At 38.2% G+C, this 24,684-nt stretch overlaps 1 protein-coding gene across 1 annotated transcript in view; it reads right to left on the reverse strand.

Annotated features, from left to right (window-relative positions):
- PGGT1B (protein geranylgeranyltransferase type I subunit beta) overlaps positions 1-24,684 on the reverse strand; it is a 37,341-nt gene that overhangs the window by 12,221 nt on the left and 436 nt on the right. The window contains 4 exon segments of the mRNA XM_051643475.1: positions 1,182-1,314; positions 3,541-3,692; positions 10,304-10,371; positions 19,453-19,571. Coding sequence (XP_051499435.1) covers positions 1,182-1,314; positions 3,541-3,692; positions 10,304-10,371; positions 19,453-19,571 — 472 coding nt within the window.

Consider the following 24,684-nt stretch of genomic DNA (forward strand, 5'->3'; position numbering starts at 1 on the left):
CTGATGAGTCTTCTTTTACTCATCCTATTCTCTCCCCTTTACTGCTGAAGGGTATTGTGGGGAGTAAGCTGAGTAGGAACATATTACAGGCATTAAAATCAATGTAGGTGTCATACTATAAAGTTTTGTTCACACTCCATTCCAGAATGCAGGCTACTATCATAAATGCAGAGTGTATGAGTTAGATTGATTTATTTTTTTTAAAAAAGGAACATAGCAAGTAAACTATTTTTCTAATCAGTCTACGGCAGTGTGCCAGAAAGCTTCTTGTGATGTATACTAGGAAATGCTTATGCATCTAACTACCTCCTTAAAAAAAACCCACAAAAAAACCCTAATCAGTTTGGTCTGAAGCAGTAGATTAACTCTTTTTTTACAGGTTTCTCACATAAATTTTACAATCTTACTGCTGGCAGCAATTACTAAAACATGCTGGTTTACAAAATAAGTTGTATATCACCATAAATTTGGCTCTTTTTTCCGAATCGGAAGAGTTTGATATGTACTTTGACTGACTTTGAGAGAATTGCAGTTTTTAAGCTTACTCAGCTTCTTTGAAAAACATTTACTTTAATCTTGGAAAATGAAACTCAATTAAACTAAGTAAAACTTAATGATAAAAACCTGAAAACTCTTGCTCCATTCAAATAAGATGACATCTGGCACAGACCCTGAAAAAACTTGTGTATGCTATACTATGTATATTATGTTTCATTCAAAATTTTTAATAAAGTATTACATTCATGACTGAAAACCCTTATTAAGCATGAACTGATGTCAGTAATTATTTTTCCTTTGATTCTCTGTATCATATAAAAAGCAGGACTATGGCTCACTAAAAGACATGAAATTCATTGAAGCAGTGTGTTATTTATGCACCAGGCCCCAGTTTTAAAAAAACTTGCTTTCAATTTTAAATTGAGTTTCAAAAAAAAGGATCAGATATCATTTGCAGTGAACCAACACACCAAATAAAATTAACTTGTTAATACACACATGACAATGAAAAATACAGATGCAAAAAACCAATGTACTTTTTCATTTTCAGCTCACTGAAGGAACAGAAAAGAAAGGAATTACCATAGTATTTCAATTTGGATAGAAAGATTATTAGTCACAGGTAAGAACAAAAGACAGGAACTTGAAAATGTAGTAAAAAATAACACTTTGCTGATACTCACCATACTTCTTCTAATGTAGTCAATTGCTTTTTTCATATCCATGCCTGACCAGTTATTGAGCACGTAACAGATGCAGGAGGCACAGTACACAAACCTCATATCATTCTCACTTCCTTCCAGCACTGCACAGAAACTGAAAGAAATGTTATTATATGCTGTATAGTCTGTTATATCAGAAAACACAAAAAGGAGTTCAAGGAATTGCATAATTTTTCCTTTAAAAACTAGCTACTTCTGTTGGCAGTATCCATATAAATATATTCCAAAGCTTTGCTAAGTTTTCTCTCTAGAAAATGTTACTCTAAATACACCAAGCAAAATGAATACCACTATTAACAGTTAGGAGTCTGTGTGACTTTATTTCCAGCAATGTAATGACACTGGTCATTATTTAAGCAAAAACATTAATGCTTACAGTCTTTTATCTCTCAACAGCATATACTGATAAATTAATTATCATTTTAACTTTTACTGTTTTGAGCAGAATTCTTTGCCTTCCTAGAAATCTTAGTAGCTCACAAGGCTGTCTTTCCTCACTGCAACTTCAGGATCAGCTTCCCACGTATATACAAATGTAATTGTCACTACTTAATACAAATGGTGAAAATTACCTTCAATTCAGTTTTTGTCTTCTAATGGATAAAATCCTTAGAAACTCTACATACGTTTTAAAGTTGCTGTATCTCGGTTATCTAAGTAAAATACTGTACTCTCTCAGATACCCCTAAAATAAAAATGGATGCTGTATCTGCCAAGCCTCTATTTGGCTCAAAGAGCTAGTTAATATATCTTGATGACTTAACCATTAAGTCAGCATATTAGCATGTTTTGATATCCTCCTCCTTAAACATCACTTCTAAAAAAAAAAAAAAAAATAGAAAAGAAGTACTTCTGACTTTAAAGTCAGTAATAATAAAAAAAAGATGATCCCCACTATCACACTGCCTCTGACCTTGCAATTCAAGTATCTACCTCATTATCTTCTTGCATAGAAAGCCCTCCAACATTCTCTCCTAACACCAATGGTGCCAGGCCCTGCCCTGTGCAGCTCAGATAGGGATGAATTCCATTGCTCTCTGGATATAGCACGGGACATTCTGGGAAACCAGGACACTTCTTGACATGTACCGGTACTGTGGTTTACAAGCTTGCTCCATCCTCAGGTGACAACTACACTGTATGTTATCCAGATACTTCACATTCAGCTAAGGTAAGATAGAAATTAAAATACACACATTTATTCACAACGTAAAAAGAGACAATATAACTTTAATGTTTTAATTTTTTTTTTAGCTTCTTGTTTCTTCAAACCTGTCTTTTATTAACTATGACTAGCCTACTTATACTAGAGTAACAATAGAAAAACTGTCTCTGTCCCTCACTAAACTCACTTGCTGTTTCCATCTCAACAAGATGTTTGCTCAAGTTCTGGCCTTCACATATCCTCCTCCATTGGAGCAGTAAAAGCAGTTTTCACAGGTACAAAAAGGCCTATCACAGTAGAAACTGACTCCTGGCAAAGTAAACATTCTATACCAGTGCAAAGTGCTCTCCTTTCCCTCTAAGGGCCAGCTGGCACTCTTTAGCAGGAAGTATAAAACACAGGATTATATGTAAGACTTATCAGTCTGTAAATTAAAACACACGCAATATAAAGATGTAGAAGAAGTTAACTGCATGTCTCTTGTTACTGTAATCTGGCAAGATTAAAGTAACCACTTCAAGATGATAGTGGGTTGGCAGTAACTCCTTTTCAGATACACTGCAAAAACAAAAGTGGTCCAACATATAATAGGAATGCTTGGAGCAATGAAACAGGCACCTCCACAAATACATGTATATTCATATGTATACGTGTATTAGGACTTGGGTCATTAAGGTCAGTTTGCTGGTATAAGTAACAAAACACTGTACATGATACGGTTCGTACTTACCACTTACATTCCGAACATTCTCAAGTTTTGTGTTTGCTTATCCTTTCTAAAAACACATGCAACACTGCATTTTTATAGTTTTATTACCAAAAAAAGGTTTTAATTATAGAAGGTGTCTATATGACACATAGCCATTTGATGAGAACAGGACATAAACCAACTCATTGACTTTCTAGCAGTAAGTACCTACAGTTGTGAGCAAATACTGCCATTGCTGACATAAAAGCAAATCTATACACAAAGTGCTGTTTCATTCTGTAAACTGACGTGTTCTATGACTGGCACTACTATGCACTGAAGTATTTTCTAATAGAAATAGAAGATTATATAGTTACTTTCATAAAAACATGCTTCTTATGTTTCATTCCACATCTGGGTTTTCTATTAACCTTCTAGAGATTTAAAGAATATAAATAATCTTTTACCTTCCATCGTCCAGCTGGAGAGCTCTCAGTCCTGTCAGTACGGCATCTTTATCTACTCGACTTAAATCATCTCCAAGTATAACCAGACATGACAGACCTGTGTAAGTCATTGCTATGTGCCCACTATCATAGGGATGAGATATACCTGGACCCTAATAAAAAAAACAGGGGGAAAACAAAAAAGAAAATTAAACATCATAAGACCTTATATTACAGTCAAGCATTAATTTAAAGAGTTAAGAGGTAAACAGCATTATTTTCCCTTCACTCATGGTTACAGTAACTGAAGGCATCCCACTCAGCTTTTCTAGTCAAATTAAGCTACTGCACAGCTCTGCCACCCTTGTAAACAGTTGCTCAGTAGGAAGTTTTAGAAAAAATGCTTTGCCAAGAGACATTTATGCAAGAGCTAAGCAAAAAGATGGGATGTGCTCAACTGTATCTAGGTTTATCCTGACACACCACTGGGCATTAGCTTTCCAGCAGCTGGGTAAGCACTGTTAAACAGTCACTGAAAAGAGGCTGGATCCTTCCCTCTTTGCACCCTCCATTCAGGTATTTACATACATTGGTAAAATCCCTCTGAGCCTTCTCTTCTGCATGCTCAACATGCACAGGTCTCCCAACCTTTTCTTGTAGGACAGGTGCACTAGTCCCAATCAAGAATTCCCCATGGGGCACCCCACTGGTGTAGGACAGCTGTGCCCTCTAACAGATAGTAAAAAAACAGCTGCAGTCATGAAACATGTTTTTCTAACTTGAGTGGCTGACAGTCTGTAATCCCAGAAGGCGCAACCTGGCCTATCACACCAATTTTAGGGATTTTATATCTAACAGAACCAAAAAATCTTATTTTCAGAATACTTTCCACTTAAAAAAATGTATTATTAGCAGCTTAACTCTTGTGATCCATCAACTTACTTAAAATGTAAAATTCTATCCCAAAAATCCAGACCTACAGGGTGATAGAAATTTTCCTTGATACAGAGGAGTATTCAGTTTAATGTAATTGATGAGTTTACTTTTAAGCAAAGCAGGCCTCTATTTGGAAAGCCAAATCTGAAACAGTTACTGCCTTAAAGGGATTCTCAATGTTCCAGCTCTGTAGCTGAAGTTTTTCTCGTATTTTGTCAAAACAAATACAAGACACATACTAGTCAATTGATATATCTTCCAAGGTTCTCCAGTATTAGGACCAATCCCTTACGGAATGTTCCAGCTATGACAAAGAAAACAAAGTTTACAAATATCTGTATAATTGAAGTTTAACTGGAATGAGAAGAACACTTAGTTTCTTCCTACTTGGAATATCCTGGAGCAGAGGGAGTTTAGAAGATGTTTCTGCTCATTTAATACAAATACTGAAAATGCTGGAGCCTGCAAATCAATGTTTATTGTTCACCACTGCTGTTTAAACACTTTTATAGGTAGTTGCATCTCCAAAACAATACTGACATCAGGAATAACTAAGCAGTATTACAGTGAAAGAGTTTGACTTTACATCTGAAAATATTTCCAGAGGAAGACAACATTCACTAGGCAGAAACAATTTATTCTAAGGATATTCAGACTTAGATTTAAACATTATATTTATGAAAACTCTCCCCAAATGCTCTAACTACTGAAAATTTGCTGGGATAGTCAAGAAATAGAAAATCTGTAATTCTCAAAAAACATTCTACTCCAAGTGACATTTTTTCACACAATGTCTACATAAAGTAAATTCCCACTTCACAAGACTTTTTTGTTTTTTAATTGTAGTTTTCTATACACATGCTAACTCCATATTGTCTGTAAAGCTTTGGTATCCTATAAACATACTTACATAATGCCCTCTTTTTTTTTTTTAGTGAATATGGTATTTGAGCATTTCTGTTACACTATTACTCCCTGCAGCAAAAACAGGCTGCAGATGAGGTGCTATAACCACACACACTGTATGCTCATTAAATGAAGTAATACCATCCTCCCCAAACAAATTGCATCAATCACTACAGTACTTGGACAATGTACAAATTCTGCCTATACTTTCTTTCCTATACACACATCCAACACACAGTGGTAGCACACTGTTGTGTCCAAAGACAGTGTTCCAGCAACACCAGAGCTGTGTAAAATTTTGCAAGCCTTGTAGTTTTAATAGATTACATGTACTATACTTGTACCATGCATAGAAAGTAAACAACAGTGTCTGTTGTCTGTACATACAATAATGAAGTTCACAGCTAAACTAGTACTGCCATTTGCTTCTGTCCTTAAGCATAAAAAATACTTAGGTACAAGTAACGCAGAAATGTCTGCCAGGATACACAATTTTGAAACATCATTATGTGGACAGTCACAGAGGTGGTCTCAGCATTGAAGACCAGCTGCTTGTAGGTGACACAACAAACTTTACTACTAAGTTTTACCTTATCACAAGATTACCATGTGCCAAGTCATTTAATTGTTTATTGAGAAGTTGGTATACTGCTATTTATCTTTATATGCAGTAAAAATCCAGAAGAAATGACAGAATGTCCAACACAATGGTATGCAGCTAATGTCTCAACAACATTGATTTAGAGTAAAAAATCCCAACAAATATGGCCAGTATTTCAGTAAAATTAAACCATCAGAAGCAAATATGAGATCATATAGGAATTACTACAAGTCATAATCATAGAGGCCAACATGATCTTTCATAGAATAGAATAATGTCATAATAGAATAATGTAATAAAATCACTGAATGGAACTAACTTTATCTTCTAGATTCCCTGTAATTATTTACAACTCACTATAATACCACTTACCACATTTTTTGTTGTACCTACACACAACAATATGTACTCTACACACTAACGCAACAAAACACCTGAGTCAAAGTAAGAGGATGTACTTCAGGGGACAACAATCAGAATAATCAGACATTTCATACAAAAAGCATCATAGAATTACAGAATCTTAAGGGTTGGAAGCAACCTCAAAAGATCATCTAGTCCAACCTCCCTGCCAGAGCAGGATCACCTAGAGCACATCACACAGGAACACATCCAGGCAGGTTTTGAATGTCTCCAGCAAAAGAGACTCCACAGCTTCTCTGGGCAGCCTGCTCCAGTGCTCTGTCACTCTCACAGAAAAGTTTTTTTCTCATGTTTATGTGGAACCTCCTATGTTCCAGTTTCACCCATTGCCCCTTGTCCTGTCACTAGACATCACTGAAAAAAGCCTGGCTCCATCCTCCTGACACTCGCCCTTAACATATTTGTAAACATTGATGAGGTTGCCCCTCAGTCTCGCCTTCTCCAAGCTAAGGAGACCCAGCTCCCTCAGCCTCTCCTCATAAGGGAGATGTTCCACTCCATCATCTTTGTGACTCTGCACTGGACTCTTTCAAGCAGTTCCCTGTACTTCTTGAACTGAGGGGGCCAGAACTGGACACAAGATTCCAGATGTGGCCTCACCAAGGCAGAATAGAGGGGGACGAGAACCTCCCTTGACCTACTAACCACACCCTTTCTAATGCACCCCAGGATGCCATTGGCCTTCTTGGCTACAAGGGCCCATTGCTGGCTCCTGGTCATCCTCCTGTCCTCCAGGACCCCCAGGTCCCTTTCTCCTACACTGCTCTCCAGCAGGTCAGCCCCCAACCTGTACTGGTACATGGCTTTGTTCTTCCCCAGATGCAAGACTCTACACTTGTCCTTGTATTTCTTTAAGTTTCTCCTGCCCAACTCTCCAGCCTGTCCAGGTCTCACTGAATGGCAGCACAGCCTTCTGGTGTGTCAGCCACTCCTCCCAGTTTAGTCTCATCAGCAAACTTGCTGAGGGCACACTCTGTTGCCTCATCCAGGTCGTTGATGAAAATATTGAATAGTACTGGTCCCAGTACCGACCCCTGAGGGACTCCACTAGTCACAAACCTCCAACTACATTCTATCCAATTGACCACAACTGACTTCTTCCTTTCAAGCAGTTCATGATCCACCTCACTACCTGATCATCAAGAGCACACTTCCTCAATTTATCTATGAGGATGCTGTGGGAGACAGTGTCAAATGCTTTACTGAAATCAAGATAAACCACATCTACCACCCTACCATCATCCATCCACCTAGTTACTTCCTCATAGAAGGCTGTAAGGTTGGTCAAACATGACTTCCCCTTGGTAAAGCCATGTTGACTGTTCCTAATGACATCCTCATCCTTGATATGCCTAGAGATAGTGCCAAGGACAAGTTGTTCCATAACCTTTCTAGGGATGGAGGTGAGGCTGACAAGTCTATAGTTACCTGGGTCCTCCTTCTTGCCCTTCTTGTAGACTCAAGTGACATTTGCTACCCTCCAGTCCTCAGGCATTTCTCCTGTTACCCACGACTTACCAAAGATGATGGAGAGTGGCCTAGCAATGACCTCCGCCAGCTCCCTCAGCACCCACAGGTGTATTCCATACGGACCCATTGATTTATGGATGTCCAGACTGCTTAACTGCTCCCTAACCCAATCCTCATCTACCAAAGCAAACTCCTCCTTCATCCTGACTTCTTCTGGGGCTTTAGGGATCTGGGGCTCCTGCAGAGAGTCTGCAGCAGTAAAGACAGAGGCAGAGAAAGCATTCAGTACCTCTGCCTTCTTTATATCCTTTGTCACCAGGGCACCCACTTCATTCAGCAGAGGGTCTATATTGCCTCTAGTGTTAGTTCTATCTGCAATGTATTTGAAGAAGCCCTTTCTATTGTCTTTTTCGGAGTTATTTCAGAACATTTCAGAGCAACACTGCTGGAAACACTTTAAACTTTTGTATGCTAATAAATCAAGCAGATCTGATCCCTCTAATGCAGATGCAATGAAAAAAGTATTGCAATGTTTGAATAAAAAGCATAGCCATCTGCAAAGACTCTTCTAGAGATAAGAACCTTGTAGATAACTTACACAGGTTTCACAATTGTACTTGCAGATCATCTAACACATTATGAGACACCAATGGGCAACACATTTCCTGAAAAGAGAACTTTTGAGTATGAAGCGTGTACTATTGGAAGTTTAGAGTTAAATTAAAACACCAGAAATTGCTGGGAAGGGATAACAATGCCAATAATTTGCTAATCTTATGGACTTTTTGTCTTCAGAAGCCTTTACAAGACCTCAGAACTATATCCAGAGGATATCCTCCCAGGGAGGATTTGAAAAAGGTTCACAAAAGCATGCACTGATTTGATGTACTACACAGCATGGCACTGACCCAGACCTTTGAGGAAACATTACTGATTTTTTTTATTTATTATCTCAGTTTGCTAAAATTACCATTTTATTCATTTAATAATGTTGTTATGCCATGAGAATAGTGTGACAAACTCCACTTCCTTAGGTGACTGTTATCAAAGACAATGATCTTCCTTCTAAGTAAAATTAAACTTTTTCTTATAGAACTATAGTGAAATTATTGCCTGTGGTTTTTAACAAAGTATCCCAGTAAATCACCACTACGGATCCCAAAAAATCCCTGATTTTTTTTTTTTCCTTCAAGCTCAGTGGATGGTTGGATTGCCACTGAGTTAATTCCAATTGAAAGAGATGATTAATTAATTTTGCTGCTACAGTCAGAGCTCACAGCAGACACCATTTGTAGTGTGAAACAGGATAAATAACAAAGCAAACAAAAAAATTACCTTGCCTGTCACATGCTGCCATAGTACAAAGTGCAGAACTGTAAAAAGCCCTCAAGAATTATTTTACACTTGTTAGAAAGCACAACTGTTGAATGTTACTGGTATAAGTACTCGACTGACTTGCTACACAAAGAGGCATATGCAGTTATTACTCCAATACATAACTTTTCACAAGTTATTCAGAACCATAAAGTTATGTTGTTAAGAGTAAATAAAAGTAAGGCCAAAACAGGCTGCTGTACTCAAATTCAAAGCAGTTCAAGCATTTTTACAATCAGCTACAGTCATTAGTATATCTGATGTCCATACTTGCATTAAATTTCAGATCCTAAGATTTATCAATTTATATTTAAGTCTTGCTATCTGTCTGCTACAAAAATCAAATACTTGGTGATAATCCAGTGCTCTTCCAGATTTTGCACCCACCATTTAGTGAGATTTGACTCTTCACTCTCAAACGCAGGATGGAACCACTGTTCCTCTTCAAAGTCCTTCCTGCACACTGGCCTCTCCTTCCCTCTTCCAAATATATCAGACCTTCTGTACCATCATTAGCAGCCTCTGCTAACCTCCTTTCTCTCATGTATTAAGAGCACTTTATTTTTGTGTACAGATTTAACTCTCTTGAACTTCAGCTCTATGGGCCTCAAAGCATCCGATATTAAACTGGGATGAGCAGAGCCTTGCCTATGTTTGAGTGGACACCAGCTGAAATCAAATGGGCATGTTTCATCACAGGAAAACTTCCTGAAGAACAGTAAGTGCTGCACCACTTAATATGGAGCTATTCTGCCCTTCTCTACCAGGTGACAGTTCTTGAATTAGAAAAGTCTCACCAACTGACTAGCAGATCAAAGAAGGGGTACAGAGACTACCCTGAGACCAGCCACAACTTCTATGTCAATTTCCTCATTGCCCTGGAAACTCAAGCAGTACCATTTTGTTGTTTCTTATGCACATTTCTTAAAAGTTCTGCAAACATTTCAGTGTATTCAATAGTGCAAACACACCTGCCTTCCAGATTTTATGCAATTATGCAGTTAGTATTGTAAAAAAAGACACAAGATAATTTATTGCCTAATTGCAAATATTTCACACACACACTTAACTGACCTTGGAGGAATTGAATGGCATCCCTAAATAGGAAGAGCCTCTGAATCCACAGTGATTCAAGTTTGATCCTGGAAAAGAAAAAAAAAAAAAAAAAAAAAAAAGACTCAACTAACTTGTATTGCTGAAACACTCATTACAAGCCATATTCTCTGATCGAGATCAAGACTTGTTAGTTCAACACTATTCACAGTATTACTAGAGTTTGAATGTATCTTCCAGTATGTTCCCAATCTCAGTTTGTTATCACTCTGATTAACTTAAAAAAAACAAACAACAAAGAAAACCACAAGCAAACTTGATCCTGCTGTAATGATAAAGCAACAGATTTTTTTTTTATTTGGTGAAAATACAGTGTTCATATCAGCACAGCACTGTCTTCCATGCTCTCACACATAAAAACCAAAAACAAAACACAAGATTGCTCCCCTAGAAAAGTGCCAAATTAACAGATTTTATTTTTTTTTCTCTTTGGATTCCTGTCTGGTAATTGGGTCTGTTCCCATGCTGAACTGATACTTTGTAACGTATTCAAGGACAAACTGCCGTTTTAAGCTAGCAGCAATCTAACGCAATATTGTCGGAGTGAAATAATTAAATGATGTGAAAGTCAAATTTTTAATTGGAGCAATTCTTCTCTCACCCAAAACAGAGGTACAAGCACACTGCAGCTATCAAACATATCTGTTAGTGATGCAGCATAATTTGTGACAGTACTGAGCATGCAGCATACAGAAGTGTGCACTACTGTCTAGAGCTAAATACAGGTCTGCAGGGTTCAAAGCTGTTCCTGCATGGCAAAAGCCCAACAGCTTTACTCCTGCCCCTCTGAAAATAAAAGTCAAGTGATTCTATAGATCAACAGCACTTGGGTGTTCCTAATTTTTTTTTTTTTTTTGGTCAGTCCTTCAGCATTTAAACTAAAAATTTTCAAAGGTATTAGAGAAAATTGCACCTGATTAACCAAACAACAATAGGTCTAAAGCTGAAAGTCCTAAAAAAGATCACTATGCAAAGTGGTCTACCAGTTCTGGTGTCATTTATCATCACATTGGCTACTGATTTTACATACGTTCTGCATGTAGGTAACATTTAAACTAGAAGCTTTTATCAGTCTAAGTACTTTAATGTGGTTAATATATGCAAGTTTCTCCACCAGACAAGTCCCTGAATTTAATTTACATGGAGTGAACTATCATTTAACAGAAAAAAAACCACCACCTGCAATTATCCATTTCCTCCATCTTTCGATCCAGAGTACTTTTTAGTGATTCTACAGGGGTAGAGTGACATATTACATTGCAACAAGTTCTGGAAAGCATAATAAATGTTAGCTTTAAGGAATAATCTAATGTTCTGAAGGACACTGCCCAAAAAGTGTCACAATTTGAAAAAAGACACAATGTGAATGGATCACTAAGGAAGATCTAGAATTCCTTCTTCTTAAATACCAGATTTCCCAGGTGATGCTATAGAAAAAAAAACACAACACCATTCACTTGGCCCATTTTCAGTAAAAATCAATCTGTGTCATAAGTGCTTAAGCAGAGTACAAAATTCACTTTGAAACAGCACTCATGGAAATCCTTCACCCAGAAAACAGTTGCCTGCCCACTAGCTGTTCTGGCCAGCTGCAACTGAAAACATGCTATAATTAGAACAACTCTGCAGTCAAGCAAAATTCAGTTGCCAGTTGCCAAATGGAAGCACTCATCCCAGAAAGACTGATCCCCCTCATAGGCCTTTTAGACTGTAGCTTATAATTTGCTATCAAGAAAGAAATGGCAGTGTGAAACCCACGTGCAGTGTGCTGTTCATGGGTCACTTTGATTGGCTAACAAAGCGACTTTACAACTACTGTCAAAGACTGAAAATGAAGTACATTAATGGAATCAGGATTTCTTATTCCTTTTAGTTGTTCAATTTTAAAACTTTTCTAGTATTACCAAACTGCTACCAACTGAAAACCAACACTGGTAATTCTAAAATGCTGGATCTGTAATTGTTTTGCTATCACTAATTTAAAATCTATTTTGACTCTTTATGCCAGTGACTTCTGATCTCCAACCCTACACACTAGCTGCGAAGAAAAGAACAGCGTGGCTCTTCAATGCCCTTACAACTACATAATCTTTGAAGGGAATTTTATCATTTCTCCAAACCAAAAAACTTTGTCATCAATGTGCATGCAATAGGTGCTTCCTAGACTTTTGTTACTACAAGGGAATTGCTAAATTTCTAGTTACAGTTCCTGAATTAAAAAATAGAATGCTGAGCTGATAAAGGAAGTGTTAAAACAGGAAGTGAAAACAGCTCATTTCTAACCAGATGACTCAGTCAAACTGACATCTAGTCTCAATTTTTTTTTTTCCTAGCTTCCAGTGAACATCCAAGTTCAAAACCAAACGGAAACCAAAGATAAATTATGGAAAAAACACTGTCTTTCAGTTCATGCACGTCACCTTCTAAGAAGTTGTTTTTACTATTTTATGGCAAAGTACTTCCACTTCTTATGTAATAGCTTATTAGTTCTAATCAAAGTCTTGCTTACTTTCCCGAACCACAAACATCCTATCAGAATCAGAAATAGAATTAGAAACTAAACATATCATAATTAAAAGGATACAATCGTAGTTAATGTCTCTTATAAAAAACTGATAAACCGTTCAGCTCCAGCACGGTCCCTCTAAAGGATGAAGGATAACTACAGTTTATGAAACGCTACCACCTAGTGTTCACTTTCAAGAGGTACGCATATTTAAACACTTCCTAAACAGCTTAAGACAGACCAAAAAGTATGAAATGTTTAATCAGTTGTTGTATGACTATTGCAAGCTGAACAAAAACACACCTGGAAAAACCTTCCACATTTGACAACAGAACTAAAAAGATCTGACCCTTTCCAAAGTAAAAGACTCCACTTTTAAATTAAGAGCTGAGATTCTCCCATGAAGAAAAACACATTTAAAATAATAAATAAAATATTAATTTAATAAAAATATATAAAAATATTAAAAATATTGAAAATAACATTTTTGTTATTTATATTTTCTGAATTGTCTTGCACAGGAAGATTGAGAAGTTTTACCTCTGTTTCTTCCCATCTAGGTAGCTTATGCATTCCTTTGGTTCCATGGCCTCTCATTTTGCCAAGTATAGAAGAATGCTTACATTCATAATTAAAATGTAAAATCAACTTAATGTAAAAAAAAAAAAAAAAAGCTTTAACATAGGCCAACTGAATCATTACATCCAGATAAAGGCAAGCTTAAGCAATTGTTATTGAACTAGTGTTAAAAATTATTCTTATCAGTCAAAGCACTAGGATACATCATAAAATATAGAGTTGTGTTCTCTAAAATGCAACTTTATTGATACAGATAAATACTGCAAATGTATGAGGTTATGTTGGAGGAAAATTCCTATTTCTGCACAAGAAACTCATGATCAGAAAGCTCACATGTAACAATTATCTAAAAAAGTGAATGACTTTTTATCCATTATTTTCAGTACTGACACACAAATAAAGAAGAAAGAAGCATTACCACATATCTAACTTTAGACTTTTGATGCAAGGAAGTTTTAGGTCCCTGATGTAGTGTAATGGTTTTCAGCCTGCTATGCATGGGTCCTGGGGGATCACACCCACAAATGAAATACGTCTTGCCTCTCCTTTTGGTGCCACTTCTTAATACAGCAAAGCCAATGAAGCATCCAGCTGTCAAAATGAACAATCTTCCTGCCTCTCCCTTACTGGGCTTCCACTAGCACTCCCAACCAACACAGCTCACCAACACAACACAAAGCTACCCTTACATAAATAGAAGCATGCTTTAGATAAATAAATGCATGCTTTTCTGCCACTTAAGCAAGCTAAGCCAGCTCTGAAGCAGGATCAAACAAGTGCCAGTGTTGGTATGGGAGACCATGATGGATGAATGTGGCAGAGGAGTGAGCCTCCACTGTTTGTCTGTAATTAGATTACTCAAGTACAGAGCTCTAGGTTTGCTGCCTTTCAAACGTGCAAAACTGTTTTCAAGTGTGACCAGCAAGAAAAGGGGGTATGTCACATTCTTCCATTGCTAAGAGCTGCACTTTCAGATAGCTAAAATACATCCAAAATTCTGTCTAGGAGCTGCTTTATGAAAGGAAAAACAGTAAAGCTCTGACATGACAAGAATCCTAAGAAGTAATTGAAACAGGGTCTTTTGTCAAACCTTTCCAATTTCATTAACACTGTAAAAACTATGTCTTATTTTAAATACATATCGTTTCTGATAAGGTTTGTAGAAAAGCATGACCCTCCTCAAAATGGAAATAGATTTTTTCAAGATTTTGTCTTTCTTCTCAAAGGAAACACAGTCAAGTCTTTCTGCAGGTAGTATGCAAAGAAAACAAACACACGTATTAGCCATGTATCTAAGTAGAGAATTTACTAAAAATGAAGGAAAAGTAACAACGGCCAAAATCTATGGAATATAAAGCCAAACAATTTGCAAGAGTTATGGAAGACAGGGGCCCTTCACATAAGCAGAAGACAGCAATAAGACCAAGCATTCAGTTAAGGATGGTATCCTTGCTTCTGGGGGAAGGTCAGCTCATATGTGTGATGTGCCATTCCCTCCTAATTAGAATTGGTATTGAGTTAGTCTCTTAAAACACTCAGGCTGAAATTAAGGTACCTAAAGGACATTATTTGTTTGAATCATTACAGTAAACCCACAGAACAACACAGTCAATCCTGACAGACACTAATCTTTAGCTTCTTTCAATGCATTTCAGTTAGGCTCAAGAGTATATATTTGCTTTCTTATTCATTAAGGTCAAGATCTCACCACTTTGTATTCATGAGCTTTAGTTTGACATAAAAATTTCAAAGGCTACAAAAGTCTGAACTGAAGCTAACCATCAGATGTATCATGTAACAATAAATAAAAAAATGTTACCAAAACTATCACAGTATGTTGTTTGACTGAGCAGTATTCTAACTCACCAAATTCTGCATTTTCTACCAGGTTCTGTAGCTCCCTACTGTCATGGGCTATACCCAACCAGAAACTAAGCATCCACTCAGCTACCCACTTCATCCTCTGGTCAGAGAGTTAGAAAACACAGAAAGGAAGAGAATCCGTGGATTAAGACAGATAAGGTTTGATAGGCAAAGCAAAAGCTGTGGGCACAAGCAAAGCAAAGATACATTCACTTGCTACTTCCCATTGGCCAGGCAACTGCTTAGCCACTTCCCAGAACACAGGGCCTCAGCATGCATGAGGGTTACTCAGAAAGACAAATGCTGGAACCACAAACATCACTCCTTCCCTTCCCTTAAGTTTTCAGTGCTAAACATGGCAACAGATGGTATGCAGTATAGCTCATGACAGCTGGGGTCAGATGTCCTGGCTGTATTTGCTCGGGAGAAGGAGTGCAGAGGGAGGAGAAAAAGAGAGCCCTAATGCTGCACAGGCACTGCTCAGCAATAGCTAGAACAGCTAAAAACAGCTAAAAATTGGTGTGTTACCAATTCTTTTTTAGTAAAAACCCAACACACCGCAGCATATAGGCTACTATGGAAAAAATGAATTATATCCCAGCCAGTACAAATACTTATAATAGCTATTGATACAACTAAACAGATATTAAGAGCATCAACTGTTCCGTCTCCCACCCATTGGAACTATACAACTATAGTAGCAGTAGTTCTTAAAATAATTTGAATTTGCAATCTTAAAAATTACTTTAAACAAAAGCCAATCTAAATCCTATGGATATGGAAGCTCTGGAGGGACAAACATGAAAAGCAAAGAGACTTATTTTTCTGGTAAGAATTACAGGATTTATTTATTTTTTAATAGAAATATATTTCAATATAAAACAAAAGTTTTAAATAGGTTTTCAGTCCTGGAGCCCAAAATAATGAAGACTTATAAAAAGTACAACATGCTTACTTAAGATTATTGGAAGTCATCATTCCCAGAACTACTTAATAGAAGTGTTATAACAGAAATGTTTTAAAATAAATTTTCCCTGGAACAAGGGATTTATCAAATTGCATGTCAAAGAAGCTGCAATAGAATGGTTCTTTAAAAGCAATCGGTTTGTTTTTTCTCCCTGGAAAAATTCTGATCCATCAAGCAAGAAAACATTCTCTTTAACTAGAGATGTGCTAACATTTTGAAACCAAAAGCTTCACTGCTGCAGCGTACCAGAGTTTAGCTACTTCTTCAAACAGGCCAAAAGAGGGAGTCAGAGCTCTACTGCTGGCAGGCTGCTAATTAACAATACTGTACACACCCAGTATTAAAAACCGGAAAGTAAACGCATTTTATTGCAAGCAGACATTACAGGAGAGTATACATTCCCTTCTGAACATTTAGACATCCGGTACCCAACATACTACTCAATATTTTCATCAGTGACCTGGATAAGGGAACAGAGAGTGCCCTCAGCAAGTTTGCTGATGACACTAAATTGGGAGGAGTGGCTGACACACCAGGAGGCTGTGCTGCCATTCAGTGAGACCTGGACAGGCTGGAGAGTTGGGCAGCGAGAAACTTGATGAAATTCAACAGGGCAAGTGTGGAGTCTTGCATCTGGGAAAGAACAACCCGATGTACCAGTACAGGTTGGGGGCTGACCTGCTGGAGAGCAGTGTAGGAGAAAGGGACCTGGGGGTCCTGGTGGACAGGAGGATGACCAGGAGCCAGCAATGGGCCCTTGTAGCCAAGAAGGCCAATGGCATCCTGGGGTGCATTAGAAAGGGTGTGGTTAGTAGGTCAAGGGAGGTTCTCGTCCTCCTCTATTCTGCCTTGGTGAGGCCACATCTGGAATCTTGTGTCCAGTTCTGGGCCCCTCAGTTCAAGAAGTACAGGGAACTGCTTGAAAGAGTCCAGTGCAGAGTCACAAAGATGATGAAGGGAGTGGAACATCTCCCTGATGAGGAAAGGCTGAGGGAGCTGGGTCTCCTTAGCTTGGAGAAGGCGAGACTGAGGGGCAACCTCATCAATGTTTACAAATATGTTAAGGGCGAGTGTCAGGAGGATGGAGCCGGGCTTTTTTCAGTGATGTCTAGTGACAGGACAAGGGGAATGGGTGCAAACTGGAGCATAAAAGGTTCCATGTAATGTGAGGAAAAACTTATTTCCTGTAATCTTAAAACACGATGATAACTAGGAAAAGAAGACGCACACTTCAGCTGTGCCATGGACTGTTAGCCTCTGCATCTGCATGCTGAGATTTATACGGTCTTCTCTAGGAGGCTCTTGACCCAAACACTGGGTAAGTAGAAAAAAACAAGCACCTTACTAAGAATTACTGCATACTATCAAAGATAAGCAAACAAAAATATGCCTATTCTAGTATCTCTTCTTTAAATCTTCACTGTAATTTCAGAATACACTCCTGAAGACTAGGATGGAAACAAGAAAGAGAGCAACTCTTAAAAACAATGCATGTACACCCTGGAAACTTTTTTTAAAAGCTAAAAGACAGGAACCTGCTTGCAATTAAAAACACTGTGGGAATAATTATGTGATCCAAACCCCTAATTTTGTATAATCAGTCCTGTAATACAATACAAGAAAAACAAACCCATTTGAGCTAATGAGTGGGGGGGATCTGATGGTTTTAAGGCACTAGAATAAGATCTTTTTATTTCTGTAAAAATCAACCATCAGCAATCTTCACTTTCTAATGCTTACAGCATAAAACTGCTTTCAGGGAGAATATAATTAGACTAGATAAGGAAATGCAGAATCTTCTTTCTACAACTATCCAACACACAAAATACATGCTCTTGATTCTACGGAGAGGCACCTGGAATTACCACTTCCCTAGAGACCTGGAGCTATTCACACACAAGCACTTAACATGCCAGCACCTGCTGTCACAGAACCACAGAGCTTCACCTACACCCCCACCCCTTTCACCCCCTCCCCTTCTATTAGCCATTCACCCATGCTACCACAGAAGAAACTGGCAATACTATCCACACCCACAGCACCTCCCTGACTAGGGTCAAGTCACTGGGAAAGGAATACATCCTGTGTGCTCCCTCCTCAGCTCAGATCTACTCTGCATCTTCCAATCTGAGGATGGCTGAGATGCAGCAACAGCCTTACTGCTTCTAAAAACCTTAATGAATTGAACCTTCACAGATCTAACAAATTGATTTTTCATTTTAAAGCAAAAACTAGGTTTATCCCTTTTGCTTCTCCACCTTACATGTTCCATTTTCCACAAATTGCTCCAAATAACCACACCTGTGCTCAGAGCTCCTGGAATAGCTACTAGTAGTGGAAATCAACATAACCACTGCTAGACTCGCACTACCTATACAACATAGCAGGTCAAGGGAGATGATTCTCACCCTTTAATCGTCTCTCTTGAGACCCCACCCATGTCTAATTCTGTAGTCCCCAACATAAAGGCAGTGAGTTTCTGGGTAAAGTCCAGTGGAGAGCCACGAAGATGACCAGAGGGCTGGAGCACCTCTGCTATGAAGACAGGCTGAGAGAGTTGGGGTTGTTCAACCTGGAGAAGAGAAGGCTCTGGGGAGACCTTATAGTGACTTGCCAGTACCTGAAGGGACTACAGGAAAGCTGGGGAGAGACTGAGAGGAGATTAAGATTAGACATTAGGAAGAAATTTGTCAGTGTGAGGGTGGTGAGACACTGGAACAGGTTGCCCAGCGAAGCTGTGGAAGCCCCATCCCTGAAAGTATTTAAGGGCAGACTGGCTAGGGCTTGGAACAACCTGATCTAGTGGGAGGTGTCCCTGCACATGCAGGGGTGTTGGAACTAGATGATCTTTAAGGTTCCTTCCAACTCAAACCATTCTATAATTCTGTGAACGTACGCATTTCTTTTTAAAACCAAGTGAAACATTCCTCTGATATGCTTAAAGATGCAACTTCATTACTATTCTATACTGTTTTAGCTTCAAACTCATTTAATAGCTTCACCTTGTATACATTTTTTTCCCTAGCTTTATTACATTAGAGGAATTCTCAACATTGCTTTCTGAAATTATCAGGACAGCACTTCAAGAAGGTCAACCTTATAGATTATAAAAAGCAAGAGCCATCCAGTATTCCCCAGGTGAAATGCAAAAGTCAAGATGTTAATATCAATAAAAAAAACTAAAAACTCACTCACTGTCTTCTGTGGGAAGGACCTGCAGGGAATAAATCCATTCTATAATATCATCTTTGTTCACCACATCTAAGGAATCCAACATATCCAGACCAGAGAGTGCGAAAAATGCAATTGTCAACCTAAAAGAAAAAGATAAGACTTACACTTCCCACCATAAATACCATGGGGAAATTAACAAATGGTTGCGGAAACAAAAATATCTATGAATTCTCAGCCTTTGACAGTGATGCAACACAGAGCCTGTATCAGAAAGCATTAAATTTATCTACATAAAATTAATTTTTTTGTACTGTAAACATTTCTCAGTCTCAACAAGGCTTTTCTCATGAGCCACCCCTCCTTTTAAATAGTAATGATATAACAATTCAGACATCAATCTAATCGCTTCCTTACCCAAAAAAAACCCCACTACAAAGTACACTAAGTTATTAACACATGGAACACTAGTTCTCTGTGATGAATTCTTACATGATCAACCCCCTAAATACACAGTAAGTGCAAGGTAACCCTGAACTGCAGTACGGTCTTTGTGTCCCAAACCCAGTTTCAAATGCTTAGAAGTTAAATATCAATCAGCAAGGATTCCTTTGTAGCCAACCAATGTATAAATAGGCACACAGGACTTTTGCCTTGTCCTTTGGTATAAAGGGGCCTACACGACTAACTTAAACATCTAAAATTAAGGAAGTAAAATCCAAGTATTCAAGACATAAGTGCGGTAGATAGCATGTTGAATGTCTTTCTCACCCACTGCTCATTTACTTCCATTAATGTATTTTACCATCTCTGTCAACCAACACCTTCTCTGAGGGTTTTGTTTTTACCTCAAACCATCACAGTCACCTAGCTTACAGCATGGCCCCTCAAACAGTTGCATTACTTTTACAGTTGCATTGCTATGACAGAACACCAAAGCAACAGCACTGGTTAAGAACTTGAGAGCTTGATAAATTGTACCTCAGAAGCCAACTCAAATTTAAATTAGGTGGATGTATATTTTGCCACCCACACTTTCATCTGCCTATCCTTCTAGAAATTCTTGCTCTCCTTTCACCAGTAAGATGATGGATTGTGAAACAGCTGCTACACATGCAGAAACTATTTTAGCACATTAAGAAAAGTGAAAGGCTAATGCCAGCTTTCTCTAGGAGAACCTGTGATAATTTGCAGTTACCTCACAAGATAGTGAGACACCTTAGCCATCAATAGTAGGCACCTCTGAAGATGAGGAGACATATGTGGTCAGCAGCCTGGCACAGCCTCTTAATTTCTGCATGTGGTTCTGCATCAGTACCACAAACAGTTAAGACCAAAAAAAAAGAGTGATGTGAGTCAGCCCAAAACACACCTCCAAAAGAATTCTAATTGAAACACAGCAACTGATGATGCAGCAGACACTGATCTCAACAAAATGGCACAAGCTCCAAGGGTGACATTTGTACCACTAGGCTGACCAGCAGCTATAGTCATCACGTGACCACTGACAAGCAGAACTTAAGTCAATTGATGTTACTTGATTATACACTCTTTTTACTTTGACCCCTGCATTGCTTTTCATACCCCTCTTGAAAACAAAAGTTTTGAATCTACAGTCTGCTTGGATATTGAACACTAATATTCCCTCTTAAAAAAATCCCTCCACGCAACCCTAAGGTCCTTGCAAAAAATATTAATAATAATTAAAAAAAAAAAAAAATCAAACATGAAATACTGTTCAGCTTCATTAAGGCAAGTATTCATGGCACAAAGTATAAATTTCCTCTGTAATTACTGTTACAAAATTACCTTTTGTAATCACCAATAAAAGTTTTTTATTAGAGAAAGCCTAGAAAGTATGTTGCCCACAAAGGTATTTCTATGTGGAACAAGACTATCTTATAAGCTATAAGATTACTAAAAAATTGTGTTTCAAAGTACAAATTTTAACACTTCATGGCTTTTATCAGCTTTTGCCATTGATCAATCTGTGTAATCCAAAATCTGACTCTGGATATAACCCACTGTTTCAAGCAAAAGCACTAATTTTATAAAAAAACCAAGGAATTTACTGTTCAGCTACAGTAAACTGTTTCTCTTGAACTCTTATGTGTATGTTCAAATTTTCACAAATGCTAAGTTTGAAAATCTTTTACTGAAACTACTTAAAAACATTTTCATACTATGTTGCTCAGCTAAGCTACTTCCAATGAGGTACAAACAACATGCCAACATCAATACTAGAAACTGCTGCAAGCTAGGTCCAAAACCACAAGGCTGTACATACAAGACAGACAATAAATCTCGTATATGCTTAAAAATACATTAGATAAATTTATGTAAAAAGTGGTTTTACATATGCTTAGGTTTCAGTTTACTTATTTACATCAGACTCTCTGTGTTAACAGTAGCAGCATTACTAAGGAACAGCCTGTACAGTGTGTTGGAATTCACATATGAGGGACAAAAACATCAGGTTCAGGTTCTGATACAGCCATCTAGATACTGCGTCCTTACTCCATACACTAGCTATCCTGCCTCACAGAAAACAAAGACACATGTTCTAAGACTGACAAGGTCAACGCTTACTAGCACCTTAACTGACACATAGCATGAACTGTAAAAACTTAATATACAGTGTTTTCCACACAGGGCAGCCCTTTATAAAGACAGCCCCAAGTCTGGCATGACTTTAGCTACATCTTTTCTTCATGACTTCTACCATTTTAGCTAGTGCATGTGTATTAATACAGGAAGCCAAACATCAAAGCTTGACAGCTGAAATTTGTTAACTGACCTACTGAAAGCTTACAAAACAGGTATCATTTGTCCAAGCTTCCCTCCAAGAAAAACAAGTAAGGATGTTTCTGACAACAGATTCAGAGCTCTTCATCTTCAGGCATGGACAAAGACCACAGTTTCTCAGAAGAATTCAGAAAGCATTTGACGTGACTGATTTAAGAAGTGAGCAAGTGTGCTACAAGTAGCACCATGATGTGCCACAACCTTGAAGACTTCAGACTAGAAGGTTTGCATTCCCATGCAAAACCTCACAGCACTGACTAACCTCATAGGCAGCACCATCAACCAGATGACTTAAAAACTACTCTTGCTGATGCTGCATGCAATAACTACAAACATAATTACAAAGGGCCTGAGTCCCTAAGTTGAGTAAAGAACATGAAATCAAAGTCATTGTACCTACTCCCTCAGTGTTTGACAAACTACAGCTAAAGTCAGAATGGACCAGCACTGTGTGGGAAATACCATCACCTACCACCCTGCCTGGTGACAACAATGCAGTTGCTTCTGCTGCAGTGCTCAGAACTGCTGCACAACTCAGTTCACTGAGTTGTTTCCGGGTTTGTTGACAAATCTCTAATTTAGTTGAGTTCCCCCATCCAATTCACTATGGAACCACACAAATGCAGGAACAAGGGAGGTATGAATAAAAGGCTAAAGCATTTCTTTCTGCAGCAGTACCAGCTCTGGTGGCTTGCCAGATTCGGCAATCTTGAACTTGTTCAAAAGGCAGACTTAGTCCCTCAAGGTCAAACTGGAGCATCAGATGCATTTATGGTTCAATCCCCCACTTAGAATTTGTTAACCAATGTGTATGTGAACCAGTAGAAAACTAATCTAAGAATCAGTCTTAAGAACCGAAAAACCTCTGCCTGAGTAAAAACTTCACAACCACAAAATATTAATTTAGATGACCATAATTTTTATTCTAGTTCAAGGCCTGAACTGTGCTCATTAACCAAAAATGAAGGCATCCTGAAGTAGTTTCAAATTGACAAGTCCAACTTTCAGAAGTATTTTTTCAGTGTTACACAACCATTATGTGCACTCTGTGCACTGATTGTTTAATGTATTGTGGCTACTATGACCACACATGTTTAAGCTCAGACAGCTCCTTAATTTCTCCAGAGTTCTCAAAGCAATTAGCATTATTATTAGCATTATTCAGTAAGCATGGAGAAGAGCCCATGTAAATTAGAGCCTCTGTTTAAACTCACTGATAAACTGCAACAGCTTGGCAATGTGAATCACAGAAATGTCTAGACTGTCAAAGGCCTCCAGAGATCCCTTGTCCCACCTTCTGCAGGAAACAGAGCCTTATATGCGATGATCCAGAATCCTGACATCAGTGGGCAACCTATTTGTGGTTAACTCCTCTAATGGTAAAGAACATTTTTCCTACATCCAGACACTTTTCCCTAAAGCAACTCACTGACGCAATTCTTGCCCCTTCACCCTGCTCCCTTACTAAGGGTGCACCTTCATTCTTCTCCGTAACTAGTTTCTCAGTACTGGAAGACTGATCAAATCCTCCCTTCTCTAGGCTGAACAAGGCCCATTTTTTTAGCCTCTCTACAGATCTTAGCCCTTTGTGTTATGATTCTAATATATCTGCATGTTACTGCAAATGTAATGTGTAGAGCTAGAGTGTGTACCATACTTAGCCCTCCTCTTATCATTTAAAATACTGATAAAATACACTGAAACACTGGCTGTTTCTAAATGAATAAATTATTTTCATCTCTGAAATCAAAATTTCTAACTTTTGAATATAAAGTCGTGCTCTTTTACAAACACTTCAGCGCTAATCATACCAGTTCTTACATACTTTTGCCAAGCGTTTGTACTCACAACTGAAATAAAGGTTAATTTATCAAGACAACTTGATCATTCATGCATTTAGCATTCTTCACAGCACGACTTGCAGGTTACACAGTGAAAAACATCTGCTTATTTTAGTGGTTCAATGTTTCCAAGTTTTCAAGTGCAGCTTGACAGCCAGATTACTGATCCTTTTGTGTCTCAGACGTGACTACCTTGCACGAAGACTTGACGAAAAAAAAAACAATAAACCATTCTGAGGATATTAGAAGTGTCTTTCTAATTCACAGTGAGGAACATAATTCACTAGTATTTTTTAACTCTTATACTAACTAACGAAGATTTAGATTATTTCTCTTACATAAACAAATCTTCTACTTGCTGACCTCAAATAACAAAAGGCTTAATTAATTTATTTTAAAATCGGCTTCCAAAGTGGATTAAGAGTGAACCACAGTACAGAAAATAGATTAAAGGGATCAAGAAGTCTTCCCTCGTAGGTGCCGGGAAGCCGAAGCCAGGACAGACTGAACCTGCTGGTGGGCAGACCGGCAAGGCCGCCTTCCTCCCGGCCGCGCGCTGCCGGGCCGCGCGGGTGCCCGGCACGGCCGTGCCCGCGGCCAGCCCGGGCGG

The sequence above is a fragment of the Apus apus genome, chromosome Z (genome assembly GCF_020740795.1).
Source record: "Apus apus isolate bApuApu2 chromosome Z, bApuApu2.pri.cur, whole genome shotgun sequence".
NCBI lineage: Eukaryota > Metazoa > Chordata > Aves > Apodiformes > Apodidae > Apus > Apus apus.